We start from the raw sequence: 19,099 nt of genomic DNA, 5'->3' as shown, positions 1-19,099 counted from the left end.
AGAGGAGTTAAAGCGAGCCCATGTTGAAGTGTGTGTGTGTCGGGGGGATGGTTGCAGCAGAGTGAAGACACTTTGCTTCTCCCTAGAGCTGTGGAGACAGGGACACAGATGTTGTAGAACAAAAATTCCCCTGAGAGAGTAGGGCAAAATCTCAGCTTTGCTCTGTGAGCACAGTTCGTGAGAGCCCGAGTGTCTAATTGGCTGCGTATATTAACATCATTACTTTTGCCCTGCATCCCCAGACATCTGCTGTGAGAATTATGACCCTGGATGTGCAGATGGGGCAAGACTGACGCTCTTATGTGCTTTTAATTTTATTTATTTATTTAATTAATTATTTTTGTTTTCACCATTTTTTTCATTTGAACTTTGCTGTTACTATTTTGAGTAACCCACAGTCAGATTTTCCATTATGCTGTTGACACCATCACACCCAGATTATGCAAGCATATTGTTTGTTTGTTTGTTGTTAGCAAGCGATGAAAATTGATTCACTGCATATGCATATTTATCTCCCCTACACATGTGCAGCCTATAGATAATTCACATTATAAAACATACATAAAATGTTAGTGAAAAAAAAGAGAAAATCCCAAGTTAACACCCTTTCGGTGTATTATTTTTTATAGCGAGATAGTAGAGATTTAACCAGTCTTTTCCTAAATCTGCAAATTGATTTGAAGGATTGGAGAAAAAATCATTTAAGAATCACTTAAAGTATTTCCCCCCCAAAGCTGTCATTTTATTTGACCTTTTGTGACATCATGTTTTACTGTTGCTTTGTGTTGTATATCTCAAGGGTGATCAGCGTTAATTCCAACTTAAAAGTCCTTCTAACTCGTGAAGTGTTTGATAAAAGTTCCAGATTTGCAGGACACAGGGGATCTACCTTGCCCGTCCTTGAAAACAATGACCACCGTCCACTCGCGTTAATGTCACTGAAGCCACTTGTTAGTCCTGACTGCTGTCTGGTCTAATACCATTTCTCTGTCGATGTTTGTGATTTTGATACATCATCCACTGTATGTAAAACATGAACGTGAGCAGAAACGTCCAAGCGACTGCTCGTTAAAAAAAAAAAAAAAAAAAAAGGGGGGGGGGGGGGGGGGGGGGCAAAATTAATCGAGCTGCTCATTACGTCTGAAATTATGTGTAGTTACGTGGAGCGGAGTGAACTTGCTGCCGCATGTGACACGCGGCAGCGCAACACAGTGCTGTCATCCAAACTTAGCGGAGCCCCCGTGACTGACCGGCTAGCTGACAGAGCTCAACTTCTACATTTTTCTGCTGCCACTCTCTCGCTCAGGTGCTCCAACTTCCTCTCTGCGCTCTGTCAAGTGTTGATCGAGCGCGTGGATGTGGATTAAAGAGCGGGGTCCCACCGTCTGAGGCTGAACACCTGCACGTGGCGGAGGACTGCCTTCTTTTCCTTTGCTTGACCTTCATCCTTCCTCAGCTTCACTTCGCCTGTCAAACGAGCGCGGACGATGAGCTCATCTCTTCCCAAAAGCGAGTCGACCACCTCTCTTCTTAGAACATCGGGGCCCCACCGCAGGTCTGCCCACGGGGATCGCGGTCCCCACGGTCACAGGAGCCAGCGCTCTCACCACAATCATCCCGCCGGAGCTGGAGGCAGCGAGGACGCGGTCTGGAGGGAAGACTGCGAGACCAGTGTGCGGAGACCTCTCTGCCAACCAAGACATGCCGACTCTCGACATTTAAGTGACCATCATCGGACGCCGAAAAGTCATACTCACCGGCAGCCGACCACCCTGGCTGATGATGAAGATGATGAAGAATACACTCAGGAGGATGTGGGGCACAGGATGAACAGGCATCAGAAACAGCACATCGGGTCCTCGAGATCCAAACAGTCTCATCATCATCATCATCATCATCACCACCACGACTCCACTCGAGGTGAGGTGCCTCCCGCTGTGCATCCGCAGGTCGGATCCAGACACGACAGGAGAACCTCACCAACCCCATCTTATCCAAAACACCAGGACGATGCAGCTTTCTTCTTCGAGTCCAGCGAGAGAGTCGTCACCGGGTCATCACCCAGCCTCAGCTCAGACCCACCTGCGACAAGCGCACCTGTCCGGCCAGCGGCCAGCCGCAAAACCAAAAGACTAAACGCAGCATCCTCTGAGTATGACTCCAGTCTTCATCCAATAGTGAAATCAGTTTTTGGGCAGGTAAGGAGGTTTGTGGGGAGGGGAGAACATTTAAACTTCGAAAGTGTTCGAAAGTTGATCAAAGTGGGAAAAATTGAATGTCATAATTAATTTATAGATTGACCTTCTTTAAGTTTTCTAAATCTTTTTAAGTTAAATTAAACAATGTCTTGTTTCGACATTAAGTCTGCAGAGTTTTGTTGTAGCATAATGCAAAGGGCAAAATATCAAGCTGTATTACTGCTCAGTAGCAGCATGAATAAAAAAAAAAAAGCAGACTCATTAACCAGAAGAAACTGGAACACTCGTTTTTTTTTGTTTTTTTTTAAATTATTTGCACTAAAGAGAAAAACGTTGTTATTCCCCCACAAAGATCAAAATTGCGTCTATTTACAAAGTGATGCGGCTTGCTCACTTTGAGGTCCTTACTGGATTGCACTACTGGATCTTCATGTTCTGTGTGGACATCACATTCAGACCATCTCCATTCACAGATAAAAAAGAAAATGTTTTGAAAGTCCATCCATCCATCCATCCATCCATCCATCCATCCATCCATCCATCCATTGTCTTTTTCTTATCCAATTCAGGGTCAAAGCAGATCTTTCAGTATAAAAGGACATAAATAAAACAATCCTAAATGAATAAAATAAATATTGCTCATTAGATATTCAGCTTTTTACTTGTGGGTTCCTGTTCGTTGCTGCAAAGGTTTGGTCCATTAACTGCAGCATACATGCTTTTCATAAGAGCTGCTGAAATTCAGCAGCAGGTTTCACAGGTGAGATGAAGGTGAGGCTGGACTGACAGGGTGTCACCCGTTCTGGGCAGATTAAAAATGAATGCATCTTTTCAGTCCGAATCTGGCTCCTGTTTGTTTTGGGTATCCATTACTTTCACGCTCTCTGTAGTCTTTCATGCATCCCGATATGAATGCAGTCACTTTCATTGTTGCTGTCACCTGAGTGACAGCAGGGGGATCAGCTTACCCCCCTGTGTGGAAAATGTTTCAGTGATGAGAGCCCGTGTGTCTCACGCACACACACAACGGTAAGTGAAGCGTTTGTAGAGATATCATTCGTAACATTTGCCAATAACGTGGTGAGTGACAAATGCAGGCTGCATCACTTCACCACCTGTTCACTTCCAAATAAACTAGTTTTCTACAAAGGGTGCCAAATTCCTCCTGTTACTCAGACAGATCAGGAAGCTGCACATGAGATTTTTCAACCCCCTCCACCCCATCTTTTTTTTCTCATTTCACTTAAAATCCTTCTTCATCATCTTTGGATGATAAAAAGCTAAAGAGGAGACAATTACCTCTCAGTGTGCTAATGTGTTCTAGAAATAACTCCTCAATCCAGGCCAGAGCTTCAATCAGTCTTAGGGGTTCCAGTGAGGCAAAATCCATCCAGCGGTGTGCTATATAAAGTCTCCAGAGCTGCTGATGTGCATAGAATAAGGAGATCTGATATTTTCTGCCTAGATCCCACATGGGAAAAATTCAGATTTTTGATACAGGGGAACAGTGAGGAAGAATTACATTTGTGAAAGCTAGAAAAAGTATAAAAAGCTACAAATGTAATTTGAAAATGCAGGCTTACCAAACCAGCAAACCTACTGTAATTAATTCTGATTTTGGACGAAAATAATCAAATTCTCAAAGTGCTTTGTTTTGTGATATCGCCCGGAAGTTCAGTCATACCAAACACGGCCGTCAAAAGCTAAAATGAATTTGTGAGTGGACGCGAGCTGGTTGTGAGTCTGTGTGCATCAGTGTTTGTGTGAGGGAGCCAGCAAGCGAATGATGCATGTGTGAGGACAAAAAGTGAAGAAAGCTGAGAAGGCTTATGCAGGCATGCTTTCTTATTTATTTATTTCTTCTTTTGCACCTGCTCAGCGTCTTACCTAAGCTGTTTTATTTATTTGACAACACAATCGTCATAGTATGCCCTTTAGTACTTCTTAAATCGGGATGTGGCAGCTTGACACCGGGTCCAGCAATGAGGCATTAAACTCCCTGCAAACTCTTTCTTTTCATATTTTCTTATGTAACATCAAGATCTGCACACAATCCTAACAGAACACACTCGCTGCATGTAGAGAAGGCTAAAAATAGCCCAACAAGACCTGATTATGAGAGACTGGAGGAGGGCAGGGTGTTTTTTTCCTCTTTTTATTACTTTTTGTTTTGTCTTGGCAAAAATATTCAGGCTTCTGCAAGTGCGCTTCCTGATTGAGAAAGACGGTGAATGTTTTTTCAAGCCGTCATCTTAAAATTCACATTTTAATACGTGAATCATGATGACTCACGATGACCACAGAGGCAAGTGTGGGGGTTAGAATAAGGACAAATGTGTTTTGCCGCTTGCATTTTGCCGATTGTTTGTTATAGGGAGATTGTGGCACTGTGATTCACTCAAATTTTCTATCCTTAGAGCATCCATGCACCGTAATTAGCTCCCATTATCCCAGCACATTCTGGCCTTTGAACCATTCGGGTTTAAAAGGACACCTTGATCGAGGACAGAGCACTTTTATGTCCCAGTAGAAAATTTGTTTCTATTTTAAAAGTCCAACTACAGCTCTCGGTTTTTGTGACCTTGTTCTGCACACTCTCGCAGGAAATGTGGAAATGTAGTAGAGAACTGTTATTGAAAGATGTGTGATGAGAAATTATTATGAAGAGAAATCTCTTATTTTTTTTCTAAAATAATAGTTGAAGGATGTGCATTGACCAGCAGAGGGAGCAAGTATCATTTGTACCAAGGTTTTTGAGCTGCCAGTGTGCGGGTGAGGGATAGAGGGGGTGGAGTGGGGGGAGAATGTCACATCAGGGAGCCAGGAGAAGCGAAAGGGCCGGAAAAGAAAGTGAAGGGAGCGGGGAGGAATCGCATAAATGAGGGGGACAAAGGATGTAAAATAGGAATAGTGAGCGCCTTTACTGGCAGACCTGATGATTGTTATACCAGCAAACGCTCATCACCTCTCACTTCCTCGCTCCCACCTGAAAAGACAATCTAAGGAAAAGGTCTTAAAACACAGATTAAGTCCACTTCCTGTTACTCGTCTTGTACTCGCACGCACTGATGTTTCCTTCTCTTCCTTTCCTTTTTCCTTTTTCCTTTTTTGACCTGGGTCATAGTGACGTTTGAGAGGGGATAAAAGGAGAGTGCCTACAGGGGGGGGGAGCACAAATGAGTAATATGAGGAGAAAGATCAGGGTGAAAATAAGAAGAACATATCTAGAACATACAAAGCTATTTTTAGACATATGGTAGGTATATTTATATCTCCAAGAAGGAGGTAAACCCCTTTTTTGAGATGGGGATTAGAGGCCCGTGCACACACATGCACATGCTACATTATGAAGTGTGTGTGTGTGTGTGTGTGAGTGCATGTGTGCCCATGTGATGATGCTAAATATTGATGCAGACCTGAGGCTGAAAGGGAAAATCAGTGTGAGAGACTGCGAGACAGACTAGAAGGGATAAATGACTCAGAGGGAGAGAAAAAAAAAATCAGCAATAACTGACATGCAATAAAAAGACACATGAATATTTTTCCCCTGCTGACACACTGGATGTTTAACTCCTCTCACATAAAAGCAGATGTTTGAAAGAAAAATACTTAAATACTGACTATAATCTGACTCCAATGAATGAATCAGCTGCAGGATAAAAACTGTGACGTCTCAACCCAAACACAAGAAGATGACGCAAGTGCGCACTGCGTGTCTTTTCACCGCTCGGATGTCCTTTGATGACGAACTCACAAACAAACCACATGAATTCTGTGGTCACAGTCTCCTTGTTTGTGTAATATTAACTCGGTGGCTTTAGAGGACAACGGCTGGTGAACTCATGTGAGCTTATTATTGCATCAGTCCCCTCCCTCACCCTCCTACTTCTCTCAGCTCATTTAACACAGCTGATGGCCGAGGATGGATGAAACAGGATTATGTTTGACCTCAAATCTCAAATAAATCGCAAAGGAAACGATTAATATTCCTGTTTGATTTAGATTCCTGCCTTGTGCGCGTATGTAGACTCTTGAGAAATGGTCACCCCATAACCATCTGATACTAATATCAACGAAAGTAAATGACATGCTTCTTAGTGGGTAAAGTATCCGAGAGTGAGTATGATGGAAAAGGGAAAGGATACAGCAAAAAGAGAGAGAGAGGGATGGATCTCATGCCCGTGCACACTACGGTGTGACATTATAAGAGCTGACGGCTCCTGTGTCTGACGTCTGATGTGTTCTGAAGTTCACAATGAGCCTGTGGTGAGAGGCTGGATGAATCACCCAAGGAACAACGCAGAGGAGCCGCTCAGATATTGAATGGGAGATAGATGTGAAGCAACTTGGGCGTGAATGTGTTTATTAGAACATCAGTGAATAGACAAGGTCGGACAGGAGGGGGAAATATTGATGCACGTCAGTGCCGCAGCAACCGACTGTTAAGTTACCACTAGGTGGATGTTTATGACAGAAAGAAGAACTTTTCCTGCATAAAATGACGACTACCAAAATCCTAAAAGCTTCTCCTCAGTTTTCTTTTTAAACATTACCAACATAATTAGATTTTCTATCAAACAACAGCTTGGTTGTAAGAAATAATCATTCATTTTATCATATGCAAAAAACCCAAACTGGTCATAAATAATAAATGTTTAAGGCAGAACTTGTTTACATACCTTAAAATATGCCTCAGAGGGAAGGGCTTTTACTTAAGAGGGACATGTCAATAAGAACATGTCTGAATTCTCACTTAAAACTCCTGCAATAAACACGCTGTGCATTTTGAAGTCATGCAATATATGTACAGTATGTATCACCAAATCACAACAATAGTCCCTTTAAGGCACTTTATATTTTAAGGTAAAGATGCTACAAAAAATAGAGGACACACTAACAATTAGATGGCCCCCCTAAGCACTTGGTGACAGTGGGAAGGAATAACTCCCTTTTAAGAGGTAGACACCTCCGGCAGAACCAGGCTCAGGGAGGGGCGGCCATCTCCCGTGAGCTGTTAGGGGTGAGGGGAGGAAGACGGGACAAAAGAAACACTGTGGAAGAGAACCAGAGGTCAATAATAACTAACGAGTAAATGCAAAATGGTATGGAAACACATATAGTGAGACAAAATGAAATGAGTGAATTAACTTTAAGCTCATATTTTTGTTTGTTAAGTTTTTATTGCACCCTGGAATAAAAGGTACAGCATTTACTTTAAATGTGAAGCCTAGTAGGACAAAGTGTTGATCAGTCAATTAGCCCACATTTGCATTTGCATGCATTATCCTTTTCACTACTGTTTTTACAGAGGCTTCATTTTTAGAAAGCCACATTTTTGGTCATTGTGCCTGACAACAAATGTATGCTTGTGTGTGTGTGTGTGTGTGTGTGTGTGTGTGTGTGTGTGTGTGTGTGTGTGTGTGTGTGTGTGTGTGTGTGTGTGTGTGTGTGTGAGGCTGAGAGAGAGCATTTATTTTCCGTCTGTGTGTGTTTGCATTTGCACACACTGATTTGAATCCTTCAGCGTGGTGGTTCAGAATCCATGTGTCATTTCTTGCACATTTTAGCTTTGATCTGAATCCGAGCCCTTCAAGCTTAACGTGACTTTGTGATGCTTCTACGTCTTTGTGTGTATGTGTGTGGTCGACACATACGGGGAGAGGGAGAGAGAGCAGGGATGGATGCTGGGGGTAGAGTGGTGGGAATAGGGGGGAAGAGAGAGCGTGTGTTATATTTTTAGCTCCACAGCCCCACATCCAAGAGTGTCTAATCGAGCGTGTGTACGAGTGAGAGAGAGAGAGAGGGAGAGAGAGAGATGTGTCTGTGTGTGCATGTGCGTGTGTGCATGTTTGGATTAGTGTCTCCAGCATCTTGCTCAGGGGAAGGTAATATGCTTGTCCGAACGAGCTTCTTCTGTCACATTCGTATAGATGGTTTAGAACTGTGGGGTGAGCAGGACTTGGGGGAGCAATTGAGGGGGAAAAGAGCATGAGACAGACTGACGGACAGAGAGAGAAGAGAGAGAGAGGGAGAGAGATAACAGAGACAGAGAGAGAAGAGAGAAAGGGTAGAGGGAGGGAAGACACAGTAGGAGAGAGGATAGAATGAATAAGCAGTCTTTCTTTTCTACTTCTGGCATTTGCATCTCGAGCTGATTACATGCATGCTTCCTCTCTTTCGCGCATCTTTGTGTTTTTTCTGACCTGTCCGTCATTCTTGTTTACATATTTCCCTCCCTTTGTCTCAGTGTCCCTCCCCCTCGTTCCAGTGTCCTTGCCTCCAGGTCCTCCCTGCACACTCCTCTCCGTCCTATTCCCCTCGTACCTCCTATTATATCCCTGCTCTTCTCCCTGCCTTCTCCCAAATGTCTTCCTTTATTAGTCAATGACCCACTGAACCCTCTTTCACTTTCTAATCACTCTTATTCCCATGCATGCCTGGAAACACTTGCAAACACACATGCATACACGTGCACTTACATGCAGGCTCACTAACACAGCCACAGTTAGAGAGAAAACATAAGACAGGAAGATTTTTTTTTTTTTTTGGTTTGTTTGTTTTTGCAATGGGCAACTCTGTAAAGTCGCTTAAAATTTTCACCAAGAAGGTAAGGTCCGCTTTGAGGTTTTTTATTCTCCTTGAATCTCCTCCTTCCTGGTGCATGTTTTTCTAATGGTTTGTCCCCAACCTGACCGATGGCTAGTTGACTGGATCTGCACTGACTGAGCTGGCGTACTGTTAGATATTTTACATTCAGGCTGTGTGGAGAATAACAGCAGAATAATTTAAGATTAAAGCTCGTCTCTTATGTACTTTTAGCCAAGTCAGGAGCTTTTAGTTTTGATCTTTAAAACTCAGTCTGCATTTACACGTTGACATTTTTAAGGACTTCAGAAAGATTTCTCTTTCCTTATCAGTGCATGTATTCACATAGAGGTTCAAGGGGCTGGTCAGTCCTCTCGGTTGACCTGTCGACTGCATCTGTGAATTAGGATCACATCACTTAAGGTCAGTCAGGCTGCACACCACCTTATCAGCCAGGTGAAGATGCTACCTGCACCTGCAGGATGCGATCAGGCAGTGGAAATGTTGCAAACAGGTGTGCTGTTTTCACTGGCTCAGAGTCTTTGGGCTTATTAATACATCTAATTTTGGATTACATCTTTCACGTATCAGCGTATGCTTGAATAGACCGTCAGTGTAGCAGGGAGACAGACCCACGAATAGAATTTCCTTTATTGCGCCAGCTGCACATCCTTGAGGAAGAACAATATGACAAGCAACTGTTGATGCCATCTGTGCAAAAATTGGTTGGAGTGCTGAAGAAGTTCTTGCTTGACTTCAGCGTTTCTTTGACAACCTCTCAGATTTTTCTTTGGTCTTGTATGTGCGTGTGTGTGCGTGTGTACGTGTATTTTCTTTTTTAGTTATATAAAAGCTAGCGCATGTGTTCATAGTACTTTTCTGGCACGATATAGCCACAGACAGCCCCGCTCCATGCATCACTTGGTCAGATTACCCAGTGGGCATCCGCTCCTGTGGTGAAAACTGTAGGAATGCACGAACTGGCAGGACGACTGGCATGGTAACAGATGGAGTGTGAAGGTCATTTGTAGAGCGCATAATAGTGTGTGTTTGTGCATATTGCACAAGCATGCATATTAATTTTTCATTGCATATGCATGCAGATGTCTTGTGCTGACAGTATAAAGCATCTGAACGTTGTACAAATTCATGTCAGAAAGATTTCAAACAACAGCAAAATGGTCCGCTGGTAACTCGTTGTGATATAATGTCTACTTCTCTACCTTTTAGCTTTAAATTCCTGCATTGAGTTGGATGTTAAAGTGCAGTAATTCAAAACTAGATCAATGTGACATGTTTTATAAGAGATATTGGTGCATTAAAATTAGTTAATCTCATCTTGACCAAAATGCACATTAGACTCTGTTTTTTAAATAGCAATCTGAGCTGTGTTGGTCTGCAGCTGGACCTTCTGGACCTTATTTGGCTTAGAAAAACTGTTTTAATTAACTTGTAGCCCTCTCGGTAATCACAATGACTGATGTGAGAGAACAACATTCGCCCCCTGGTTGATTGGCTAATTGGTGATTATAATTAAATGGCTGGCTGAACGTCAGCATCACCTTCAGGAAAACTGTTTTATAATGTGCACAACCCCCCCAAAAACAAAACAAAAAAACAGAAAACTAGCCACTTCTGGGTAATTTTAAGTAACAATCCCAGCAATAGTGCTGTAGCTGACTTGCATGGACTCACTATAACACTCTAAATGCCCTTATTTGACCTCGTGCTGAACTAAAAGAAAACCGTACTACTGCTTACAGATTTGCAATCTAAAAATAAATTGTGTCAGTCCAAAGCACAAGCACTCTTGTAGAAAAAAAATATTAAGAAATTCTTTGATTTTAGTAGAGCTTGGGTCTTATTTTGTTAGTTCTGGCCATTGCTTAGATAATATTGCACCCTCCATTTTCTGTGATAAGATCTGGGGAGCAATCATGCAACTGCTTTCTACTACTATTATTATTATTATTACAATTCATCCCTGTAGAGCAAAAAAACTGATATCAGAGTTAAGTGTGACCAGTGTGTGGAGTTGGACTTGTTGTTTCCCCACATCTCAGCAATTGTGGTGAGTGCAGTGTTATCGTAATCACTGGAAACAATGGCCAAAGCTACTCAAGTCAAACCACATTGTGTAATGAATCAAAATGATCACAATAACCTGTGAGGACCATTAAAAAATGATAGGCACTATTTACATTAGGCTATTGCTTTGTGACATGAAAAGAGGCCTGCATCCTGCTCTGCAGTGTTCTGCTGTGCAGGATGGTTTTTGCCGGATGGATTTATACGTAGATGGCATCAGTTGCTCTGTCACTATATTTTACACCCACTTATCTGTCACTGAGATCCTTTCCTCTGTCATGACTCACCTGACTCCACACTTTCCAATGACTGACAGACATATGTCTGTCATCTATGATCCTCCTCTGAACCCTCCCTCCTTCCCATCTCCATGTTGGCTCCTTGTTGAAACAATACCTCAACAAACTGAGTCACACTCTCTACCCCTGTCTTTGCCTCTTCATCCATATCCGGCTACCCACCGGATGCTTCTTCAGGACCAGAAGAAGAACTACAAAGCAGTGCAATCCTGTGAGGAGGGGGGATCTGGGGGGGCCTATCTTGAGCCACTAGTAGCCCTGGCCCAGAATGGAGCCAACATGCACAACATACTGGGGCCTGCATGCATCTTTCTACGCAAGGGCTTCGCTGAGAGCCGGCAGGCTGTACGTAAGTCCAGAAAATATCATGTGCATGCATGCCAAGAGAGATTATAGCACACAATGCAGTACATGCACAACAACCAAATCCCATGTGTGTAGCAATCACCTTCTACTGTAATGTCAGCACTTCCTGCATGTATTGAAGAGTGGTCGGGCTTAGAAGATGGGTTTTTTTTGTTGGATAATTTAAGTTGAATGCTGAAAGGGCATGTGAGCATCTGTTATGCATGAGGATGGATGCATTTTGTAGCTGGATGGAGGATTATTAGGACAGGTTATGGCAGCGGCAGAAATGCTACTCACATGGTGATTATTTCTCTTCATCTATTCCCAGCAGCTGACAACACGACTCAAGGTCTTGTTATTAAAGCCAGGAGCAATGCTGAAATCCTCAGTGCGGACGACTCTTCTGATGATGAGCTCTCATATGGGACTTCTTAAAGGATACAGTGGTCGAGACTAGTTATTCTAATTCAATGGACTGACACATATTATTTTGTATTAACATCTTCCTTTAGTCTCTGTATTTACCCTAAATACTAACAATTTTCACTCATTGCGCACACATTCGTTCTAAAGACACAGTAAATGGTTCTGATTCTTTTCTGCTGCAACAAAGGCCATACATTTTGTTTCTGGTATTTCACTTTGATCCCACTGCCTAATTATAAATAGAAGCCTCAATGTTTTATTAACTGTGTGATCCCACTAATAATTTCTTTCTCTCTATAGCTGGAGTGAAAACTGAAAGCTCGTGGCACTCTGTGGCACTGTGGTTGCCAATTTACTTTTTTACAGTGTCATTTTGTGTGCTGGGAATTGGCCTGATTTTTTAAGATATCAGCAGTGTTTGGGTACTAACTTGCAATATGATCCTCCACAGGATCGAGAGCTGAGGCCAGAAGAAATGGATGGTATGCTATGTTGTTAGTAAAAAATAAAGAGTGAATTTTACAGTATTCTGAAGTAGTTTTCAACACATCTTTGTCACATTTACACTTAATTTCATTTGGTCTCAGAGCTGCGCGAGGCCTTCAAGGAGTTTGACAAAGACAAAGATGGGTTCATTGGCTGTAAAGACCTGGGGAACTGCATGAGAACTATGGGATACATGCCAACAGAGATGGAGCTAATAGAACTGAGCCAGCAGATCAACATGAACTGTAAGTTAGAAGTGTGCCTGTGTGCTTGATTCATTGCCAAATATGCATAAAAATTGAAAGAGAGATTTCTCCCTAATATGCATTCACTTCTTTTATCCTGTAGCGCTGCTTATCCATCTATATTGTTCTGATAAGAGCCGCCCAGTTTTGGAGAGATTGGCTGTAGAGATATCAGTCTTCTCTTTTATGTAAAGGAACCAAATGCACTTACCTTATGGTGGATGCAAACTGAACGTGACACTCAGCTTGTGTGTTCTGGCTACAAGATTTGCACAGCCACAACCGGATTACCCAAACCTTTATTTGGAAGTTTAAAAGGTTGCCATTTGACATCCTAGTGTTCTTCACAAAAAGAATCAGGACATTTTAACTCATGAAATTCCCACTTCCTTGGTCTCTGGTCATCACTACATATTGCCATCTAATACCGCTATATTAAAGGTAAAATAAGCAGCTTTACGGCCAATCAGAACATTGAAGATTGATAAATAGTGCTAGCTGCCAGGATTTTGGGGTAAACTGACCCTTTAAAATTAGAGTTTACTCTTCACCATTACTATTCATATGATAATGTTGAAATGAAGAAAACAAAATTCTGCCAGTTTTTGCTCATAAAAGCTGACATTTTATCCGTCAGTGGGAGGACATGTTGACTTTGAAGACTTTGTTGAACTCATGGGGCCCAAACTTCTGGCTGAAACAGCAGACATGATAGGGGTGAAGGAGCTGAGGGATGCCTTCAAAGAGGTAAGGAAAGGCGGGATTTTTTTCAATGCTATATTTTCATTTAATACCAATAAATATTTTTTGTTTTTAGTAATGTGTTTATTTCCCATTTTCAGTTCGATACTAATGGTGACGGCGAGATTAGCACTGCAGAACTCAGAGAGGCCATGAAAAAACTTCTGGGACAGCAGGTACAGAGCTGCTCTCGTGCCTGTAGCTTTCCATCCATCACTGTCCAGCCTGTCTGCTTTTAAACCTTTGTGCCACAGAAGCTCACACTATCACACCAACCTGACTTTTCTAGGTTGGACACAGAGAACTGGAGGAAATACTGCGAGACATTGACATCAACGGAGATGGACGTGTAGACTTTGAAGGTAGAAAATACTGTGAAGTATGTCTGGGAACACAGTATAACCTTTTTTTCTGCTTTTGTCCTTCTCTCTCAACCTTCAGTCTATCTCTGAAACACACACGCACACAGCTATTTCACATATAAGCAAAATCCCACTATGTGTCTGCCTTATATACCAATACCATGCTGAGAGTGAGGTGAGGGGATGAAGCAGTAGGTCTGTCTCAGATAATCTCCTTGCCAAAGGTTTATGTCACCTCATAGATTACCCACAGAGAGAAAGATGTATACAGCAGGATGCCGGGGATGAAAATTTAAGGCTGTTTTGCTGTTCTCAGCAGTGTTACTAAACTTAGAGATACATAATTTCAGGTTTTTGGGTGAAGATCAGAAAAGAACGTACAAGAAGATGTGAGGCAGGAGAGAACCATCAGGTTGCTAATGAGGCTGACGAGAGAATAAATATGAATACTCAGCACTTGGTTATGCGCTCGAGTGCCTCGGTAATTGTTTTAAAGCTAAAAATAGATATGGAAGCAAATATAATTGGGTAGAAAAAGAAATGAGGTTTAGAAATTGCTCTCATAGACGGTATGAATTGGGGTCTACTCAGATCTACTTGAAACCTCAAGTTCAGCTCTGTTTTAGGATCCTGTAGTATTAGTATGTATCCAGTACTTATTTAATATCGTGTGCATGCAAGTGGATCAGCGATTATGACTTTTATAAGCCCTGGTAACACCTGCAGACTGATTCAACCTGATGTGTAGTTTTGCTTTTTGATATCTTTATTAAACTTTAATTGATTTTTTTGTCTTTTACTGGGAACTTTATAGCTTTTTTTAAAGCTTTTAATATAGCACAGCAAACTGATATCAAGGGTAAATGTGACGTGTACTGGACACAAACACAAAGCTCAGAGAGGCAGAACTCTAATAAACAAGGACTTATTTTGGCTGTTGCAAAGTGCCAAACAAGTCGAAACGCAAGAAAAAATAAATACCATGTGATAACACACAACTCGGCAAAGGAAAGGGGACACAGGACTATTTATATACACAAGGCTAATCACGGAGCTGGGCAACAGCCACAGTAAAACACGGACACACAGAACGTGCATACCTGACTAATAACTCCACAAATAACAAAAAGCTGGAGGCTTATCACACTTTAAAATAAATGAAAAATCAAAACCTAAACCATAACTACACGTAAGAACCAAACGGAGATCAGGGAATAAATCTGGAGACATAACAAATACTGTCTGTTTAGTTGCTTAACGCTCCATCATCTCAGTGTTGTGGCTAGCATTTGGCGCTTTACCACTGAAAACAGCTGCCTGCTGCATCTGGAAACAATGCTACTGGAGATGTGAGAGTGGCTCACAGCAGTTTGTTATTCCATAAAGTTTAAAGGTATCACCTGTATACACCAGTTTTGACACCTCAGTATATATCAATAAAGACATATCTTGTAAAGAAGGTCATGAAATATACAAGAAACCACTCAGTTAAAAAAAAAGACCTTCAAGGGTTCCTCTCATTCAGCTTTTAGAGGAAGAAAAATCAAAGTGCTAGTCTGTGTAGCCAAAACAATGAGCTAAAAAGCACAGAAATGCTAAACATAGCTGTGTGAAATCCAGTGATCATTATCTTGTTTGAGCCCAAAATTTACCCAACTATCTTCAGACTAACATATTATTAGCCCCATGACATCATCAGTACAAAATAAAGGGCAAAAACCGAGTTTCTCTTACGTAAACTCATGAGCCGATGTGTCATTGACTATTTAACTTGCATATTTTCTTTGTTGACAGAGATAGATTGGCAGTAATAATACCCAAGTTAATGCATGGCCTAGAGATCAAGTCATGCTCATTTAGCGGCACACGATCTCTGGCGATATCATTAAGACATTTTTTTTGGAAGCAATATAAATATATTCAGCACTTTGAAGCAAATACAGGCTTTCTCATATTCTGCTGCTACTGAGCAAGGTCAGCTTGTGCTCCAGTATCTCCAACAACCATACCGTAGTTCTGCTCCGTTTTGGCCACCACAGGAGGTCCCTGCACTGTGTGAATAATCTCTCCTTTGTTTAATTTTCAGAATTTGTGCGGATGATGTCTCGGTGAGTTCCTGGCTGAGAGCTAAAACGACAGCCTGGATTCTCTGTTGGGTTTTGGAGGAAAAGAAGTGCAAGTAGCACAGAATACTGATGAAGCTTGAACTTCTGAATCTGTCAATGAAGAAGACAGCAAAAAAAACAAAACAAGAAAACATATCAAACCCTGCCCTGAAACTGCCACGCTGAAGCACAAATGCTGACGACTACAGTCGGGAGCAACACTGTTAAGAATAATATGCTGCTGCTGTTTCCAAGAGCATAAACAAAACCAATAGCTGCATTTCTGACTTTTGCAAAGTAGTTTTTACAAACGTATTTTCCTTTAACGACAACATTTCTAATGTTGATGTGCTTTTTTCTCCTGACTCAATGGGTGAAGCTGTTTTGCTCACCTACAAACTACATGCTATTACACTTTAATAATTGTAGCAATTAAGAAGAAGCAGCAGTATGCCAGCAAACACCCGAACTCATACAGCACATTCCTTTTTTTAATGCCGAGCGTATCTGAAGCACAAATACAAATGGCAATATAGAAACATGTTACGTGACCCCTGTCAAGCAGCGTGTTTGTGTTTTGTGCATACTGTTGTTTCTTTCCACCTTGTGCTGTACATGTGTTATGTCACTGGAGACTATCGTGACCCAGTATTTGTTCGGTATATGTTATGTAGCACCGATACAGTTCTCATGACTTTAATAACATTATACCTATTTTACTGTGATATATAGACTATACATATATATTTATGTGTGTGTCATTGCCACTGTGCATAAGACTGACGGACTCTTTCAACTGCAACTTGCTAATCTTGAAGATAGGCCTTACTTTTTATATATATGCTGTGTTTTGCTATTTCTGAATTACTTCCGCGAGTATATTCAGAATACACAAAACATGTTTTGACACTGAGAAATCATCCACGCCTGACTGTGCAAGCGTGGGATCAACAAAGAGGTAAATTATAGGTGGTAAAGAGATGGGGTTAGTGCTTTTATTATCATCAGCGAGCTTTGATAATTTTGAGTTTCTTTGTGAGTTTTGCTGAGTGAACAAAATATTTGTGAAGTTAAAAAAAATCTCACTTGGTGCAACATTTACACTTTTACCTTTAATACCTCAAAATCAGTCAAACGACCAACCTCACTCTCGAACTCCCTCCTGGCACACGCTTATTTTTAATACACTGCACGGACAAAGCTATTGGGCCACCTATACACTACACCTAAATCCCATTTCTTAATTCCCACTCTAACTCTGTTTGAAATGCTGACTATAAGTGATAGGTAAGTTCTCTGTCTAATTTTGCTACAGTGTTACAAAGTCAAATGATAAATTTAACTGAATCTAATTGAATTAAATGCACTTGATTGGCATATATTTAGATTATACAAAATATATTTTCTTTAATAATGACTTATTTGAATAAATTGACCTTTGATTTTATATAGTTCAGTTGCACTTTGCTCAAAATTATTGTTTCGTGTTTATGAGGGTGAAGAATCATTTTTTGTGTGTGATTGGTCGCGATCTCTATTCCACTTCAACCCAAAGGTGTTTGTCGGGGTTGAGGTCAGAGCTCTGCAAGTTCTCCCACACCAGCTATGCCTTTATGGACCTTGCTTCGAGTACATTGATGCTGGAACAAAAAAAAGGGGGCCTTACCCAAACGGTCCCCACTACGTTGGAGAATTGTCTAATATGTCTTGTTAAGATGAAGCTATGGGCGGTCCAATATTTTTGTCCATGTAGTGTACCAGCTTCCTTACCGTCATTATTATTTCCAAGGAAGCAGTGGAAGCTTCTTTATGGTAAAATAAAAAGCCAAAGAAAGTTTACAAACATTATTTGTGAGTCTAATCCAGTTTGGTAAGTAGATGCAATATTTTTCAGAAATTTGATGCACTGAATTACCTTTTCAAAACGACTGCGTGAAATGCGCTTTAGTTGTTGGGACAGCTAAATTATTTGTAGACTGTTCATGAATGGATGTGAGGGTATATGCATGCTGTTTAAAAAAAGAAGAAGAAAGAGTTGTGATTTTACTTGTTTTAACTGTGTGAAACTATGCATGCTAATAAACTACTGCAATTTGTAGCAGAATCTAAAAGAAATAAAGATTTTTATTCCAAATTGAGATTAGGCCATGTGTGAATGTGTGTTTCTTCTTAACCTCAAACACTGTGATGGGGATGTTTCCTTTCTTTCTTTTGACTGGAGTCGTGTCACAGAATTCACATTTTTATTGGACAATAAGATTCTTGTTTAAAGAAACTTTGAAAATATTGAGACTTGACTCTCATCAGACCTACTGTAGTATTTGCACTCCATACTAGCATCTGCTCACATCTTCACATAACAAAAAAGAAACCCTTGTTGGATGCCTCATTATCTTTCACTTCCACCCACTGCTTCCGGACTCTAGAGAAGCCAAAAAGGGACATTTCTCCTCTTATGTGGAGTTTATTCAGAAGCAGAGACTGGAGGATATGTGCAAAATAGCTCCTTTATACAAATAGTCAGAGTCAACAGATAAATGCTGAGGTGGAGATAGAGTGATACAATCTGTGAGGAGTGAGAGTGCACTACTTGGAAATCTGAAGTTGCATGTTCAGTCTAAAAATGGTGAGACAGAAATACTTAATACTATAAAAAAAACTTAGAAATGATTTGGAAATATGCTCAATGGACATTTTATTGGGTACACCTTGCTAGTACTAGCCTTGATCCCCAAATGCCTTCAGAACTTCTTTTTGACCCATTGAATGGTGCTGGAAACTTTCCTCAGAGATTTTGGTCCGTACTGACATGATAGCATCACACAATTGCTGCTCATCCATGATGAGAATCTCCTGTTCTACCATATCCCACAAATGTGCTCTGTGTGAACAGTGAACTCACCGTTATATTGAAGATACCAGAATGATATGATTTGAGCTTTGTGTCATGGTGCATTACCTTGCTGAGAAAAGAATCAGAAAATGGATACACTGTGATCGAAAGGGGATGGACATGTCCAGCAACAATACTCAGCTAGGCTATAGTGTGTAAACAATACACAGTTGGTACTAAGTGTGCCATGAAAATACCCCCAACACTATCATATAACATTTCCAGCTCGAACTGTTACTTCTTGCTTCAAGATTTGACATGCCGTGTGTTCAGATGCTCACATGCATACCTGGGTTTAAACAAGCGGTAATTTGATAGCGTTG

At 41.2% G+C, this 19,099-nt stretch overlaps 1 protein-coding gene across 8 annotated transcripts; it reads left to right on the top strand.

The window, feature by feature from the left end:
- The first annotated feature begins 1,176 nt into the window (after positions 1-1,176).
- Positions 1,177-18,021, top strand: cabp1b (calcium binding protein 1b). 8 transcript variants are annotated; one of them, XM_004538150.4, is made up of 8 exons: positions 1,178-2,198; positions 11,348-11,515; positions 12,396-12,426; positions 12,532-12,675; positions 13,313-13,422; positions 13,518-13,592; positions 13,706-13,778; positions 15,865-18,021. In XM_004538150.4, the coding sequence occupies exons 1-8, from the start codon at positions 1,488-1,490 to the stop codon at positions 15,888-15,890; spliced, it is 1,338 nt and encodes a 445-aa protein (XP_004538207.1). In that variant the 5' UTR covers positions 1,178-1,487; the 3' UTR covers positions 15,891-18,021. The 8 variants fall into 8 exon arrangements, with proteins under 8 accessions (XP_004538208.1, XP_004538207.1, XP_076742581.1 ...); XM_076886466.1 differs by lacking the exon at positions 1,178-2,198 and adding an exon at positions 5,052-8,083 and having other exon boundaries at positions 11,348-11,519; XM_076886467.1 differs by lacking the exon at positions 1,178-2,198 and adding an exon at positions 5,063-8,083.
- Positions 18,022-19,099: the final 1,078 nt, after the last annotated feature.

This window comes from Maylandia zebra, linkage group LG7 (assembly GCF_041146795.1).
Source record: "Maylandia zebra isolate NMK-2024a linkage group LG7, Mzebra_GT3a, whole genome shotgun sequence".
In the NCBI taxonomy this organism is placed as follows: domain Eukaryota; kingdom Metazoa; phylum Chordata; class Actinopteri; order Cichliformes; family Cichlidae; genus Maylandia; species Maylandia zebra.
Note: the sequence above shows the minus strand (reverse complement) of the source record. Positions and strands in the feature narration are given on the sequence as shown.

Bases quoted from the DNA above. Each gene is read 5' to 3' on its own strand.
- cabp1b (XM_004538150.4), top strand. From the start codon at position 1,488: ATGAGCTCATCTCTTCCCAAAAGCGAGTCGACCACCTCTCTTCTTAGA. The intron at 12,676-13,312 runs GTAAGTTAGAAG...TTTATCCGTCAG, and splicing joins CCAGCAGATCAACATGAACT to TGGGAGGACATGTTGACTTT. The intron at 13,779-15,864 runs GTAGAAAATACT...TTTAATTTTCAG, and splicing joins TGGACGTGTAGACTTTGAAG to AATTTGTGCGGATGATGTCT.